Source organism: Magallana gigas, chromosome 8 (assembly GCF_963853765.1).
Source record: "Magallana gigas chromosome 8, xbMagGiga1.1, whole genome shotgun sequence".
Taxonomy (NCBI): Eukaryota; Metazoa; Mollusca; class Bivalvia; order Ostreida; family Ostreidae; genus Magallana; species Magallana gigas.
This window is the reverse complement of record NC_088860.1, coordinates 49,365,834-49,382,750: the sequence shown is the minus strand read 5'-3', so window position 1 is coordinate 49,382,750 and position 16,917 is coordinate 49,365,834. Positions and strand designations below refer to the sequence as shown.

The following is a 16,917-nucleotide window of genomic DNA, read 5'->3' as shown; positions in this document are numbered from 1 at the left end:
TCATTGATGACCGTTCCTCTTTAACCTAAGTGGCGAGTTGGAGGAAGAGCTCACATTCCGAGTGTTTCAAAACAAAATATTATAAAAAAAACCCAAAAACAAATAAAGGAACGGATTGAGGATCTGATTTTAAACAGACTGATGCCCTAGGTGATAGGATTTGACTTTAAGATAAAGTAAGGGAAAGTCACAGGGAAATGTCTACTATACTATGATATAGCTCAAAGAAGGCCCTTTTATAAGTGGTAAAGACAAAAGTAAAATGTCAAGAAATACTGACAAAATATTGTATTATTCAATTAATCATATTTGTCAATTCAGTTGAGATTAAGTCGTACAGTTCATCTCGTAACATAAATACTTATTATGCTAAAAAAGAGGAACTAGTAATTGTGTATTAAATGGATTTTAACTGTATCAATTTTGTTCTAGTTTCAAAATTTAGAGATAATAAATGTTTAACTCAGTCTTCAAAAATAAAGTTCCGAGTGACCACCTTCACATTAAAAAGCACCATCACATAAAAAAAGCACCATCTTCATATAATAAAGCACCATCTTCATATAAAAAAGCACCATCTTCATATAATAAGGCACCACCTTCATATAATAAAGCACCATCTTCACATGAAATAACCACAGCATAATATAATAAAGCACCATCTACATATTAAATAGCCACATAAGGCAGCTATGGCGTTCCATACATTTACGTATAACTTTGATGTAAGAAGGAATCTTGGATAGCATTTTTAAGCCTCTCTGATATAAAAGGTTTTGTTTTATTTTTATTTTCTATATTTTTGTTCAAGTTGGGTTTATTAGTGAGTCATATTAAGTGACGGACAAGTGTGACCGAGTGTGGATGTGGAAGTGGTGAAAATATACCATCTTATTTGTTCATTTGTTAAAAAATGTCATCAGTTCAAAATGTCTCAACTGTTTTGTAGAAACGATTCGCTCATCCACGTTACAATAGTATTATCACATTTTGTAAAAGTGTCATTGTTGAGAAGAAGGTGCAGAGTATTTATCATGTAGTTCTATGATGAATTTTAACACCTTAAGGTCCCCAGATTAATTTAGGGGTCACGGATTTATTAATGTACAATTTTTACTTTACACAAATCATGAATATAATGTAACGTGCAAGGGGGTCACTGCCTGTGATCCCCGCGGGCCCGTACCCGAGATAGAATCGGATAGCTTTGATTGCTGCCAATATTTACAAGTGCAGGCTTTAATCACGCTCCTGCACATATATAGGGACTCAACGTTACGCAGGCAGGGATGACCGCACACCTACGCAACTGAACAGGTACTAACGTTAACACAAGCAGGGATGACCGCACACTTGTGCCAAGAACGCAACCTAACGCAAGCAGGGAGTGCCGCACACTTGCGCTAGAAAGGCCAGAACACCAGCAGGGATGACCACACACTAGTGCTCCGCCGCAACCACCACCAATACAAGCAGGGATGACCGCACACTTGTATTAATGCGATACAAAGCAGGGATGACCGCACACTCTGTATCGTAGGTTAAATCACACGAAGATTAGAAAGAGCAGGGATGTCCGCACACTCAATCTAGCCGTACCTGTTCAAGTTTAACCCCAAACAGTCGTTCTCGTAACGTAATTGACACTGTCCCTATATATGTGCCGGCCTAAAATAATTCATAGTATCTAAAAATTAGAAATTAAAAATAAACTAACTAATCCAACCTAACCCAAAACTACTTATGCCAAACAACTTATTTATAAAGGATATTTATTATTGTACAACAAATAATCGTCACACTAATTGGTTATTATTGGAAGCATTAATTAAATCATCAAAAATCAATAAATCAAGGGCAATAACTCAATACAGTAATACATGTACAAAAAGACTAATGAAAAATAGCTGCCTGCTTCATTACCCCCACCTCAGAATTTTGCGTCCTCGCAAAACTAAAAAAAACTAAAACTATGACCCCTTCTTCACAAAAAGGTGAAGTTGCATCCAAAATGAAAATAACCCTAAAATAAAATCATAAAAAAAGTCTCTAGTCTTTATCTTCCGGACTAGGTTCACACAGCCCAACTACGTATATACACATCGACACGTAAAACGCCCATCATCACTGACACTGCATTGTTTGTGGCGCAGCAGTACGCGCAAGTTCTTGCAAGCTTATAATACATAATCGTCATGCCAGCGCGGCGCGCGGCGTTTCCGTGTTGTGACAAGACTTTCTTCTTTGTCGGTAACAGGATACTTCTCATCCTGATCATTCAGATCATCTGCCGATTCAAGCTTTGTCTCAAGACTTTCCGCATCTAACGGCACGTACATATTCTCAGACAATGAACGTGTGTCATCGGCTTCATCATATAACTTCTGGGGAAGCTGTAGGCGAATTCTATCTGTATGTATCACTTGTGTTCTTCCCCGCCTTCCACAATTTACTTCATACAGGAGATCGGAGATTGGTTTTACGATCGAATATGGCCCTCTCCAGTACGTCGTCAGCTTCGAAGAATGACCCACTCTGCGCTGGGGAAAATAGACATACACAGCGTCGCCTTTTGCAAATTTCTGCCAATGTAGCTTGGTATCATGGTAGCGTTTCTGACGCCGCATTTCCCCGTCTACATGATCTCGTACTGCAGCATGTGCCTCCTGCATCCTTTCCTTCAATTCCCATGCCCATTTATGCTGAGGAATGTCTGTGATAGTGCTTGGCGTTTCGTACATAATGTCTAACGGAGTCGCAACTTCACGTCCTAGCATTAGTAGGTTCGGCGTACATCCAGTTGTCTCATGTTCGGCAGATCGATATGCCATCATCAGGTACGGGAGGTGAGTATCCCAATCCCGCTGATGATCGTCAACATATGCGCGCAGCATGCTGGCCAGTGTCTTATTGAATCTTTCCACCATGCCATCCGACTGGGGGTGGTATGGCGTCGTGCGCGTTTTCTTGATACCCAAGAGTTTGCACATCTCGCTGAAAAGCTGACTCTCATACTGGGCACCCTGGTCTGAGTGAATTACGTATGGAACTCCAAAGTGAGTGATGACTTGTTCCACGATGATGCGCGCCACTGTCTCTGCCTCCATGTTACGCATAGGAAAACATTCTGTCCACTTGGAGAAATAATCAGAGATGACAAGTATATACTTGTTACCCTTGGCTGTCATTGGCAACTCTCCAAGGATATCAGTAGCAATGCGCTCCATAGGAGCTCCAGCTTTGGCAATCTGCATTGGCGCCCTTTTATGCTTCAATGGTCCCTTAGTTCGGGTGCATTGGTCGCATCCGGCTATGTACGTTCTCACATCCTCCTGCAAACCAGGCCAGTAGTACCTCTGTCGAAGTTTTGCCAGTGTTTTACGCACTCCTAAATGTCCCGAAGACCGGTTATCATGACTCAGGAACAGGGCATTTCTCCTCTCTGAGTAGGGAAGTATTGCTTGCATTGTGGACGTTTTGTCAGAATTCTTCCACCTTCGGTACAAAATGCCGTCTTGCACTTCTAATGACAAGAACTGTGACCATAGAGACTTCAAAAACCTGCCCTCTCCGCTGACTACGTCAAAGTCAGGCTTGGCGAGATTGGTCACCCAGTCTTTGACTTGTTTGATTTGCGGGTCTTGGTCTTGTAAGCTACGCAGAGTGTCACCTCCCGATTCGGCCTTTACATGGGCGATGTCAGTGGAGCGCTCCCAATCGCTGGTAAAACCACACTGCTTGCACGGAATACGGCTGAGCGCATCTGTGTTTCGATGCTGGCTTCCAGGTCGATGCTCAATCTTCATGTCAAACACACTCAACACTTCCAGCCAGCGTGCGAGTTGCCCCTCCGGATTTTTGAATCGCATCAGCCAGCGTAGGGATCCATGGTCTGTGCGCACTGTAAATCTTTTGCCATACAGATAGTGCTTAAAGTATTTACAAAAATGCACCACTGCCAGAAGTTCCTTCCTTGTTACACAATATTGCTTTTCAGCCTTTGAAAGAGTCCGGCTGGCATAGGCGATTGGACGTTCTTTGCCATCAATAACCTGTGAAAGCACGGCACCAATGGCAAAGTTGCTGGCATCTGTATCCAGGTTAAATGGTTTGGTAAAGTCTGGCATAGCTAGAATTGGTGCGTTGCACAATCGACCCTTCAACTCGGCGAAAGCTTCCTGGCATTCTTTAGTCCACACGAACGCGTTGCCCTTTTCCGTTAATTTCGTCAATGGCTTTGCCTTTTCTGCGAACTTGTCTATAAATCTCCGGTAATATCCGCAGATGCCGAGAAACGAACGGACCTCCGTCACGTTACAGGGTTCTGGCCAGTCTTTGACTGCTTGTACCTTCTCTGGATCAGTGGAGATACCATGTTCCGTGATAACATGCCCAAGGTATAGGACCCTGCGCGAAAACAGAACACATTTCTTCGGCTTGAGCTTCAGGCCTGCACCTACGATGCGGTCAAATACCCCTGTAAGGTTTTCTATCATGTGTTCAAACGTTTTCCCAACTACTATGACATCGTCCAAGTATATCAAACATATCTCCCATTGTAGTCCTGCCATAACGGTCTCCATTAATCGTTGGAAAGTTGCTGGCGCGCAGCTGAGCCCAAATGGCATCTTCCGGAATTGAAAAAGACCTTTGCGGGTAACGAAGGCAGTCTTTGGACGGTCCTCTTCTTTAACGGATACTTGCCAGTACCCGGAGCACAGGTCTAAAGTTGAAAACCAAGCATTCCCAGAGAGATTGTCGAGGGCCTCGTCGATGCGTGGCAGAGGGTATGCATCTTTGATTGTCACGCCGTTTAGTTTCCTGTAGTCGACACAAAAACGAGTGTTCCCGTCCTTTTTCTTCACGAGCACTACTCCCGCTGCCCATGGACTAGAAGAGGGTTCTATCACTCCGTCCTGAAGCATTCCCTCTACATGTTTGTTCATTTCTTCAGCCGCATGGAAGGGAACCCGTCGTAATGGTTCTTTGATAGGGTGAGCGCCGCCAACATCAATTTCATGCTCAACAATGCTGGTTGTCCCAAGATCCGAGTCTGTTAAAGCAAATGCGTGCGTGTATTGACAGAGAAATTTACGCACTAGTAACCGCTGGTCATCTGTCAGATCAGCACTACACCTTCTCAGGAGTTCCTCTAATTTTTCGTCGAGTTTGGTATTATGCGCCTGTTCCCTTACACTCTGCACAGGACGACAGAAGGACAATTCAGCCACATGCGTTCCCCTGTATATGGTGCGCTGCTCTGGTCCAATGTTTAATACGCGGATTGGCACAACGCTGTTCCCTTTTACTAAGGTTCTTCCAACTAGGGTACCCGAGGCAACAAATTTCTCGTTAGGCTCAACCAAGTAGTCTTGACTCCCAATGTTTTGGCCTTCCTCAATGCATACCTTTCCACCAATGAGCACCTCTTGGTTTGCCGGAATGGTGACTGTGTTCACTGCAACAACGTGATAACATCCAAATATTCCCTCCTTCAAGAGAGTGTGGGGAAAACCATCAATGGTCAAGATACTTCGCTGTATATCTATGCAACAGCTGTGTCGCTCAAAGAAGTCGAGGCCTAAGATCCCATCTAGACCTAGATCAGCTACGACAGCTTCAATACTTGTGTTGAGTGCACTGCATTTGGCTGGGAAGTTGCCTCTACCACGAATGCGAAGGCAGTTACCACCTGCATCAAGAATCTGTCGCTTCATGTCCTTTAACACTGGTTTGTCATTATCTGAAACCTTGGACAGCAAGTTCGTAGATATAAGGGTCAGGGTAGCTCCAGTATCTACCAATAGTTTGGCCACTACACCGCATATCTCCATCTTAAGAAACAAGCCAGCGTCTGAACCCACGGTGTTTGCGCCAATGGAGGCTGTCCCATTAGTCTTGTTCTGCATCTGATTAGAATTTGCCTCAGCTCTCCTTCCATATCTTCGATTCCCGCTTTCACTACTAATGGTACAATTCTCTCTCAGTCTGTTAACTCTGTAGGCCTGACAGTCTTTCCGAATATGTCCTGGCTTTCTGCAATAATAGCACAATTTCTGTTGCTCCTGCGCTCTGGGCTTTAACTGCGCATCGCCCCCACCTTGTCTCTTTAAAGACTTCACCTCTAACTGTAGCGAGTCTATCTTTGCGTTAAGAGCATCTATCGTCTTGGCCAATGTATCATTTTCTGGATCTTGGGCAGTGGGACAAGCATAGCCTTTTCTCTCAGCTTTATTGTACGCCTCTAGCTCCACAGCCAGTTGAATTGCATCGTTCAGATGTCTGGGGCGGGACTGTTTTATGCGAATGCGCATCTCTGAATCAACCAGTGCGTCTACGAATTGGTCTTTGGCCAACGTTTCCCTAATCTCCGCAGAGGCAGTAGGGTATGCCAAATAGGCGAGCCGCTGGATGGCTTGGCCTAGCTCGGGAAGAGTCTCACCCGCTCTCTGACGTCTTTCTCGCATCTGGACTCTATAGAGCTCGGTTTGGCTTGGCGGCGCAAACCGATCCTCCAAAGCTTGAACGAGGGAATCAAAATCAGGTTTTGTACCTCTTTGCATATTTCCCAAGACTCCCTGCGCATTGCCACGTAAGGAAACTGCCAGGTATAAACCTTTAGTGGCATAACTCCAGCCGTTGATGTCGGCGCATGCTTCAAAATGCGCATGGTAATCAAGCCACGGGCCGCTTCCATCATATGTAGCTGGCTTGATAGATTGCTTGGCAATGGCATTGTCTGTCTCATTTCCTCTTGCAGGGCTTTCAAATCTCACCCGGGATCGTCTGCGCGTCACGCTGGGTAGGAGCGAGTCGGCCTGCCAATTCAGATCTGGCTTGTGCGCGGCACCAGAACAGCTAGCAAATGGCCTTTGCCCGATGCTGCTTTCTACTTTCCTCTCTGACTCTTCGTAGAGCTCATAGGAATCAGAGAACTGGTCGTTGCTGCGCGGGTGCGCTTCTGTTCTCTTGTTAGAGCGAAGTCCGGAATAAGCCCCCGTCTCATACGCAGCAGCCGCCTCTTCAAGATGTAAAGCTGTCGTGTGACCAGTGCGCAAAGACAGCTCTCCTTTCTTCTGAGAAGTATCCAAAGCTGTGCGCATAGTGTCCACACCAGAATCTCTGCTTGCAGCGGGTCTTGGCGTTGAGGTCTTCAGAATGTCGCTGCGCTCACGCATTTCGGCGATCTTCTCCTCCAAGAACGATATTTCTTTGTCGACGTCTTCCATTCTTTCCGCAGCAATTGCAGGGTATCCCACCGCTGCCACCAAATTTTATGTAACGTGCAAGGGGGTCACTGCCTGTAATCCCCGCGGGCCCGTACCCGAGATAGAATCGGATAGCCCTGATTGCTGCCAATATTTACAAGTGCAGGCTTTAATCACGCTCCTGCACATATATAGGGACTCAACGTTACGCAGGCAGGGATGACCGCACACCTACGCAACTGAACAGGTACTAACGTTAACACAAGCAGGGATGACCGCACACTTGCGCCAACAACGCAACCTAACGCAAGCAGGGAGTGCCGCACACTTGCGCTAGAAAGGCCAGAACACCAGCAGGGATGACCACACACTAGTGCTCCGCCGCAACCACCACCAATACAAGCAGGGATGACCGCACACTTGTATTAATGCGATACAAAGCAGGGATGACCGCACACTCTGTATCGTAGGTTAAATCACACGAAGATTAGAAAGAGCAGGGATGTCCGCACACTCAATCTAGCCGTACCTGTTCAAGTTTAACCCCAAACAGTCGTTCTCGTAACGTAATTGACACTGTCCCTATATATGTGCCGGCCTAAAATAATTCATAGTATCTAAAAATTAGAAATTAAAAATAAACTAACTAATCCAACCTAACCCAAAACTACTTATGCCAAACAACTTATTTATAAAGGATATTTATTATTGTACAACAAATAATCGTCACACCAATTGGTTATTATTGGAAGCATTAATTAAATCATCAAAAATCAATAAATCAAGGGCAATAACTCAATACAGTAATACATGTACAAAAAGACTAATGAAAAATAGCTGCCTGCTTCAAAAAATATTTTTATTTATTGTGATGTAGTTTTTGATAAAGTATTTCACAGGGTTTATTCAGAAAGGATTTTAAATATTGTTTCTGCTATGTAGTCTTCCCTTTTCATTGAGATACTTTGTACCACGTTATGTTAAATTTGACCCCATGTAGTAGTAAAGAAAAGGTCAAATATTTGGATTATTTTAGAAGAACGGCAGGATTATCGATATGTTATCAGAGAAGCGTGGTATCAAAAATGTTTGTTTGCAGAAGACAATTGTCTGACTTGCTACTATCAAACCTTTTGCAATTGTTCCTGCTTTATCCCGTTGGTTGTTTTTAATATATATTGAATGCTCCTCCTCCTCACCCTTCTCCTCATCCTCCTTTTCCTCCTCTTTATTACCTACAAATTAAGCAGAAAAAATAAAAAGTGAAAGACAAATATGCATTTTCAATATAATTTCTGAGATTTTATTATCTTGATAATTTACAAATAGAAAAAATGTTTTATTGTTTCATGCTGCAGATGATATATGAGTTATAAGCCATATTGAACACAAACCTTGTACAGCTAATGTTTCTTTCTTTTTCTTTTCTTCTTCATTAACTTAAAATTAAATAGAAAAGATAGAAAGTAGAAGACAAATATGTATTTTTATTTAATTTTCTGAGTTTTTTTTTATTTACAGATTAAGACATTCGCTAGTGTTTGAACCTTCCCAACTAATTCCCCGCAAAAGTCGATGTCTTTTTGCTGCAGAAATTATATAAATAACACTACTAAGTCATAAAAGTAAAAGTACTGATATTCCCAATTTTTACTGATAACCGTAACGTTTACTAACAATGTACTGACATTACTGATAAACTTAGAAAAGTACTGACGTTTTTACTGACGGCACTGAGAAACTTAGAAAGTACTGATAAAGTTAGACGGTACTGAAAAACTTAGAAAAGTACTGACAAGTACTGATAAGTATTGAATTCATTGTTCTTACTCCCGCTAGAGCTGAAAGGACGTGAAATTGTATTAAATAATGTATTTTGAATTATAATAAAGTATTAAATGATTATTTATAAAACTTATAAATGACATTTTTCTTGAAAGAAAATGTTAATTTTATATGTAATTTTATATTTATATAAATGGAGAAAAAATTGAGCCAAGTTCTGAAAAATACTGGCCCCGTTGTTTTTACTATTACTGAATAAAATTTGATCTGATTTTTTTTTCTTGTATGTTATTTTTCCACATTTATTAATTAAGCCACCTAGATACAGTGTAAAATTTATATTTACTGATATTAATTTTGAAGCAATAACTGGGTCTGTTATATTTAATTTGTTTAATATTAACAAAATTATGATCATAAAAATTATCATAACTAGATACGACCTCGTTACGAGTAACGAATAGGTCTTCCGTCCGATTTAAAAAAAAAATTAAATCATACCATGAAATATTGATACAATTTCATAATTAACACATTCCCCCCCCCCCCCCCCCCCCAAAAAAAAAAAAAAAAATAAAATATTGAATAAAAATCCATAATTAGGTCAAACATGGGCCTGACGATGCATTTTTTCAAACCGAAAATGTAGTGTTCAAAAACTTTGATTCTATAATGCATAACAAAATATTTATCGTTTTCAAGTTATTCGTAATAGACTTTACGAGTTTATTGGTCCCTAATCAAAGGGGCCAGCCCCTTTGTCTTGATTTTATTGGAAAGAACTTTTGATTTTCTACCACTTTTGTTATATATTATTTAACAAAATATCAACTGATAAAATGATTCAGATCAAAACGTATGAAAATTTTGAATGAAAACTCGTACCCAATTTTCGTGCCTAGGCGAGTTCAATGAATTGGCGCCACTGGCGTAAAACAATATAATAGTGCACAACTTCAAACTATAGACTACCTATCCAGAAAAGTTCGTATTCATATCTTGAATAGTTTCTGAGATCAGCTCTGCACAAAATAGAAAATACGTCGTAACTCGGTACCGGAAGTGACGATTTCAAAATTAAAAAAAACCTCTAGAATTATGACCACTGGCAATCATCTGTGAGATAATGGTCAAAATCGGCTGAAAAGTTTTTGAGAAATTGCGTGCACAAAATTTGTGGAGAAAAATAATAACTAGATACGATCTCGTTACAAGTAACGAGTAGGTCTTCCGTTCAATTTTTAAACAATACGATTAAATATCAATGAAATTTCAGAATCCCTCCCTCAACCATTCCCTTTCAGATAATGTATTTGATTGTCAATATCCTTTTAAATGCTAAACAAAGTGTTTTGCTTTTTCACATACAGCACAATAAAGATTTAATATTTAAGTCCTCTTAGATCCCTAATTACGTCATCAATGGGCAATCAGTTTTAGTAACTGATATTGTAACGATCAACAACTTTGTTTCTATAATATTTGTTTGTAACCAAAATCTTTCTCGCTTTAAAGGTATGTGTAAAAGACTTTACGAGTGTCTTGGTCCCTAATTTAAGGGGCCAGCCCCTTTTCATGAATGCATTCGAAAGTTCTCACGAATACCGATATGTTTTGTTCTTACAACTATCTAAAATTGTTTATCATTTTTTTTATAGATAAAAATGATTGAATATTTTAGGGGCCAGCCCTCTAGATCCTTAATAGGGACAAACATTGGTCTTTTGACTAGTGTAATCGATTTGAATCATCAATGGAGACAGTTTCTCTTCTTCAAAGTTCAACAAAATACGTCTCCTTCTCTATATATATTGCGTCAAAGTTTAAGTACTTTGGCCCCTAAAAATCCCTAATTACGTTGGAAATGGGCATGACAATGATTTTACATGATAGATATTGTAACGATCAACAACTTTGCTTCTACAATGAATTAGAAAATCTTTTTTGTTTTAAGTTTTTTTGTAATAGAGTTTATGTGTGTCTTGGTCCCTAATTTAAGGGGCCAGCCCCTTTTCTTGATTTTGTTGGAACGGTCTTAAGAATACAAACTTTTTTTTGTTCTTACACTCATCTGAAATTGTTGATCATTTTTTAGATACAAATGATTGAATATTTTAGGGGCCAGTCCTCTAGATCCTTCATGGGGACAGAAATCGGTGTTTTGATTAACGGAATCGATTAGAATAATCAATGCAAACATTTTCTCTTCTACAATGCTTAACAAAATATGTCTCCTTCTCTAGATAAATTGCGTCAAAGTTTAAGTACTTTGGCCCCTAAAAATCCCTAATAACGTAATAAATGGGCGTGGCAATGATTTTTCCTGATTTATATTGTTACAGTCAATAACTTCGCTTCTATAATGCATTGCAAAATCTTTATCATTTTAAAGTTATTTGTAATAGAGTTAACGAGTGTTTTTGGCCCCTAAAAAAGGGGGGCACGCCCCTATTTCTTGATTTGTTGGAAGGAACTTTTGATGCTTTACCACTTTTGTTATATATGTTTTAACAAAATATCAACTAATAAAGAGACACAGATCAAAAAGTATGAACATTTTGATTAAAAATTGGTACCGAATTTTCGTGCCTAGCCGAGCTCCAATAAATGGCGCCACTGGCGTAAAACAACATAATAGTGCACAACTTCAAACTATAGACTACCTATCCTGAAAATTTCATAGTCATATCTCTGATAGTTTCTGAGATAAACTCTGCACAAAATAGGTCGTAACAAAATAGAAAATCGGCCGTAACTCGGTACCGGAAGTGACGATTTCGAAATTTAAAAAAAGTCTAGAATTATGAACTTTGGTAATCATCTGTGAAAAAATGTTTGAAATCGGCCGAATAGTTTCTGAGAAATCGCATGCACAAAATTTGTGGAAAAAAATAATAAGAAGAAACAGTACGAAAGCAATAAGCTCTTCCGTTGGAAACGGAAGACCTTAATTAAAAAAAATGTAATACTGGGCTTTATTTGGTACACATAAAATCGTGTTGTACAAATAGGAAGGGATGGAATTAGAGTTGGATGTTTGCAAATGACTTGAAATACCACGGTTCTTTTTATTTTCAGACGTTAAACATGTTTTATTTCAATGTTTTCCCATATGCAGATATTTACATTGGCAGATATGTGTTCTTATATAAACCCGTAAAATTGCGAAAACGTTCAATTTTGTATGAACTTTTGCATAACGCCACAATGATCATAGCACGCGCTTATCGCGTGTCGCATGGATAATTGTAAACTTAAAACATCGGTAATTTTAACAGTTCTGAACGAGATGTCTCTTTCAAACTTAAATATAAGTAAGATATATCAATGTAAAAAAGTCACCAGGACATGCAATCGGTTGTTACGTAATCAAATCTACTAAGAAGCCCTTCGGGCTTACAGGATTTGATCACGTGATTTCACCAAATATTACATTAGTAATCAGGTCATTTGATCACGTCATTTCACCAAAGATTACATAAGTAACATTAAATTTAATTCTATTTGTAGTTTTACAATATATATTCATGCTGAGTTTATTCCATAAGGGCAGTATTTCTAAACTTTTAATGTATACATGTAGATTTCTTTCTGCATCTTATTTGCAAAAAGAGATGAAATCGTCAGTGCTCACATTAATTTTTTTAAGATAGTATATTGTAAGCAACATTCTGAAAAGAATTCTGTACTGAAGCCACTGTACTGAGGTATCAGCACTTGTTTTAAAACATTCTTTAAAGAACTCTTTAACTAAAACATTAATTTCTAGTTCCATGGATAATTCACTGTTCCATTTCTGAATGGATCGGAATTTGGTATAATATCTTTACTATGAATAAGATTACACACAATTTTCGAACATTTCAAACAATAAAACATACTCAAAGTAAAATAAAATGTATAGATAGTGATCCTTTTTAACATAAGATCTTTTTATACACTGATATCTAACGAAACTAGATATTGCATTAATGACACTGTTGTATAGCAATGTACATATATTAAAACATTGTACAAAATCACGCTGTTTCAAACTTTGACCATATTCATTTAGAAAGTTACCTTTAATTGTACTACCATGTTTATAACCATTGTAAATAAAATTTGATGCGGGTTACAACGTACGGCTAACCGGTACCGGTAGTCAGACCTACTACGCTAAAAAAGATCAACTATTACAAGGTTTATGGTAACATGAAAGCAATATGTTAACTTTATAACAAACATTTGTACAGTTTGTACAGAGAGAGAGAGAGAGAGAGAGAGAGAGAGAGAGAGAGAGAGAGAGAGAGAGAGAGAGAGAGAGAGAGAGAGAGAGTTTGCATTGATTTTGAATTAAAAGTTACAAATAGTTTACCCAGAAATCGATTTCTCAATTCTCAATAAGTTGACAAGCAATGCTAATTAATTTTTATGTATGTATGTTTGTATGATGTATAATTTTTTAGATAAACTTAGAGCGGTCAATTTAATATTTTAACCATCAAATTCTTATTTTACACCAGATCAATTGACAAAGAATCTAAAACACATATTTAACAACTGATGGATTGAAGTTAAAGTTTTCAAAGGAGATGATGTTGACATTTGTATATAATAGCACTGTACGCAGCCCTTCTTGACAACTTGCAGTGCACGTTAGCGAGATTGGGAAGAATGACTGACATACACACGTGTACATGTATAAATACACTCACTTCCTAAGATCTGAATGGCCCGTAAGTGATTATATAATAGCTACTGTACACAGTCCTTCTTGACAATTTTCTGTGCACGGTAGCGAGGCTGGAAACAATGAGGTGACAGAGACACATGTTCTTGTATATACACACATGTCCTAAGATCTGAATGCTTGGTACTGCTAACCAATAATGCCATATATTGTTTTACATGTGTAACAACCCTGAATACCCCCCCCCCCCCCTAGTTTCTCAAGTCAGGAAAACAGAATTTGAAAATTTTAATTCAACAGTTCTAAGAACTTTAAACAGCATTTGACACAGTGATATGAACTAAAACTTAATTGCTCACACATATTTTTCATTTTCAAATAAAATTTAAAACAAAAATGTATGATTTTTTTCTAATTTTAAACAGGAAACACTGTTTTTAGATCATGCATTTGTGTACTACCCGTTACCGGCATTTGTATACGATACATTCATTAATCATTTATTAACTGTATCATTGCTTTATATGTACATGTATGAAGACAATTGTATACAATAATGCATATAGATAACTGAACTGGAGAATTCACACTGTGAAAAGTTAAAAGTGCCAAAGAACGGAACTAATCCTACCTTCCGAAAATATCAACTCTCTTTCTCTCTATCCATCAATAAACAAAGCAAACATGTCAAAATATATGTGATCATTTCGATCGGTGTATGATTATTTTGATGTGCTAATTATGTAGTGTTATTATGCGCTTTAACTCGGGCATGTTACATGGCTCCTCCACCTGTTTTTTTTTTTTGTTTTTTTTACAAAACACGGTAATTTGTTCAAATGCAAGTAATGAGATATATAAGCGGTTTATCGATATTCAAGTCTAACTTGATTTGTGTCAATGTTGAGTCAGATGTTTAGATAAAATCTAGTCTACCCCAAGCTTCAATGTAGATGGATAGGGTTAAATTCTAGATATATAGTATTTCACAAAGACAAAATAACAGATAAACACGTTCGGCCTCTGTCATAGGCGCTTCGAGCTTACCGCGATCAGAAGTATACAAAACACGGCGCTTTGATTTACTAGAATATAAAATGCGTGGACCCCAAAATCATTACTTTTAAAAGAGTATAAATATTGTTTATGTTTTCCGGGGGGGGGGGGGGGGTTGAGCAATATCTAATATTTATGCAAATGTAAGAAATTAGATTTGTCCATGGAGGGTGCAAGGAGGGGGTGTCAAGATTCCCCGTAAATCTGCAGACGGGTAATACGGGTTGTCGAATGCTATGTTTTGTTATAGGTGATCAAGTTTTTTTATGTTTAGCTCAAAAGTGTCAATTTTTTTTAGGACCTTTCGTTTCTAAATAATTATTAATCCTAATGCTAACAACATAAATATAATAAAATCCGACAGTTTCTTTTTTTTTTTTTAAATAAGGCTCAAATTCTCCTTCACTTATAAAACTACATATAAAGTTGACATTTTTATTTATGGAAAATGTTATTAATAAGTTTAAAATTTTTCTATTCTTTATTATAATTCAAAATACATTATTTAATACAATTATTCCTCAGTACTGTCATTCCTCAGTACTGTCAGTAAAAACGTTATAACTTTTCTAAGCTTATCAGTAATGTCAGTACGTTTTCAATAAATGTCTAAGTTTATTAGTAAAAAATGGGAATGTCAGTACTTTTATGACTTAGTAGTGTAATATGCTATGTTGCACTAATACCTTGTTCAATTAAGACTGCATTATCATGTTTATCCGTTTGGATTAGTGGTGAAAGTTCTAAGGCTGTTTCTGTATGTTGTTCTTCGTCATCTCGTCTTTTCCGGAGTTGAATACCTAGAGGTTGAAGAAAGCATAACAAATGCATTTATTAAATTTGTTTTTGTTTTCTGTACTCTGTGCACTTATTTCATTGTTTACAATTTTATAAAGTTATCCTGAAGTGCTAAGTATATTTTATTAATTTAATTTAACCACTGCTAGGAGAAATTGTTCCGAAGGTTGCAGGTTAAATAGCTGAAAAAAAAAACAAAAACAAAAAAAAAACAGCACACACAATGTCTTAATTTGATTTATAAATAGAAAAACAATTTTTTTTTTGGGGGGGGGGGGGGAACAGACGTCTTTAATTTATAAAAGGTCGTCCTCACTATCAAACATGTTTTGTAGTATTAAAGTTATTCTTATTATTATTATTATTATATATATATATATATATATATATATATATATATATATATATATATATATATATATATATATATATATATATATATATATATATATATATATATATATATATATATACATCACAAGGCAACGTCTTATGTATTTCATGCGTTATTATGTCTTGCGATCTAATTAAGGCATGAATGATGTATATAACAAAAGAAGTAAATAGACACAAATTGATTTATATCAAATTAATGTATTTTTAAAAAGTGCTGACTTCCGTAATCACAAAAAGAAATGGAAAAAAAAAATTACTCGTCATTTTACTTTGTAAAATGATAGATCGCTTACTTTTTTTCCATAAAAACATTATTTTGTTGACCTGAATAATTGTTCTGACGATTCTTTAATCATTAATCATTGAAATTCCATAAACATATCAAAATCCTGACTGAGATTGAAAACATTCAACAAGGGAAATAAATATGCAGAGGGAGATCATTCGAACGTCTTGCTGTAGTTATACAAACTCTATTCTATACGCCTAGGGACAAGCACACATATATTCTCCTCCAAACTTATCGTTAGTATTAAAATACAGTCGAAGAAAAATTATTTCATTACTTTATAACAGTCTTTTAAACCAGTGAATACAATTGAATAGTTTTTTTTTTTATTGAAATCAATGCTATCTGCACATGTTGCTGCAGTTTCTATATACCGATCTCAGTCCATATAACTTACAGATATCCAAAGAAATCATACTATGCGATTTTGAACATTTTTTTATCAGCGATGTGTTTAAATCCATCTCCTTTCTATTTAGCAATAAGAAAAACCTACTTTCAGAGTGTTATTAAAATCACTAACCTATGCACAGATTTTTTCCAAAAATACGCCCAATGTGATCCTGAGAAGGCCAAAACGTTGTGTAGTTTTATTTTAATTAATAAAGGGATTTACGTGGTAGGTAATATAAACAACTTAGAGGATTCTACACATTCATGAAAAAAAAAACCAAAAACCTTTAATTCTCTTTAATTCGAATGTGTGTGTGTAA

General features: G+C 37.5%; 1 protein-coding gene across 1 annotated transcript in view; it reads right to left on the bottom strand.

Moving 5' to 3' along the window:
* LOC105340291 (uncharacterized) overlaps positions 1–16,917 on the bottom strand; it is a 754,579-nt gene that overhangs the window by 7,984 nt on the left and 729,678 nt on the right. Inside the window, exons 10-11 of the mRNA XM_066069388.1 lie at positions 8,603–8,647; positions 8,408–8,443 (exon numbers count right to left, since the gene is read on the bottom strand). Coding sequence (XP_065925460.1) covers positions 8,408–8,443; positions 8,603–8,647 — 81 coding nt within the window. The remainder of the gene's footprint in view (positions 1–8,407; positions 8,444–8,602; positions 8,648–16,917) is intronic.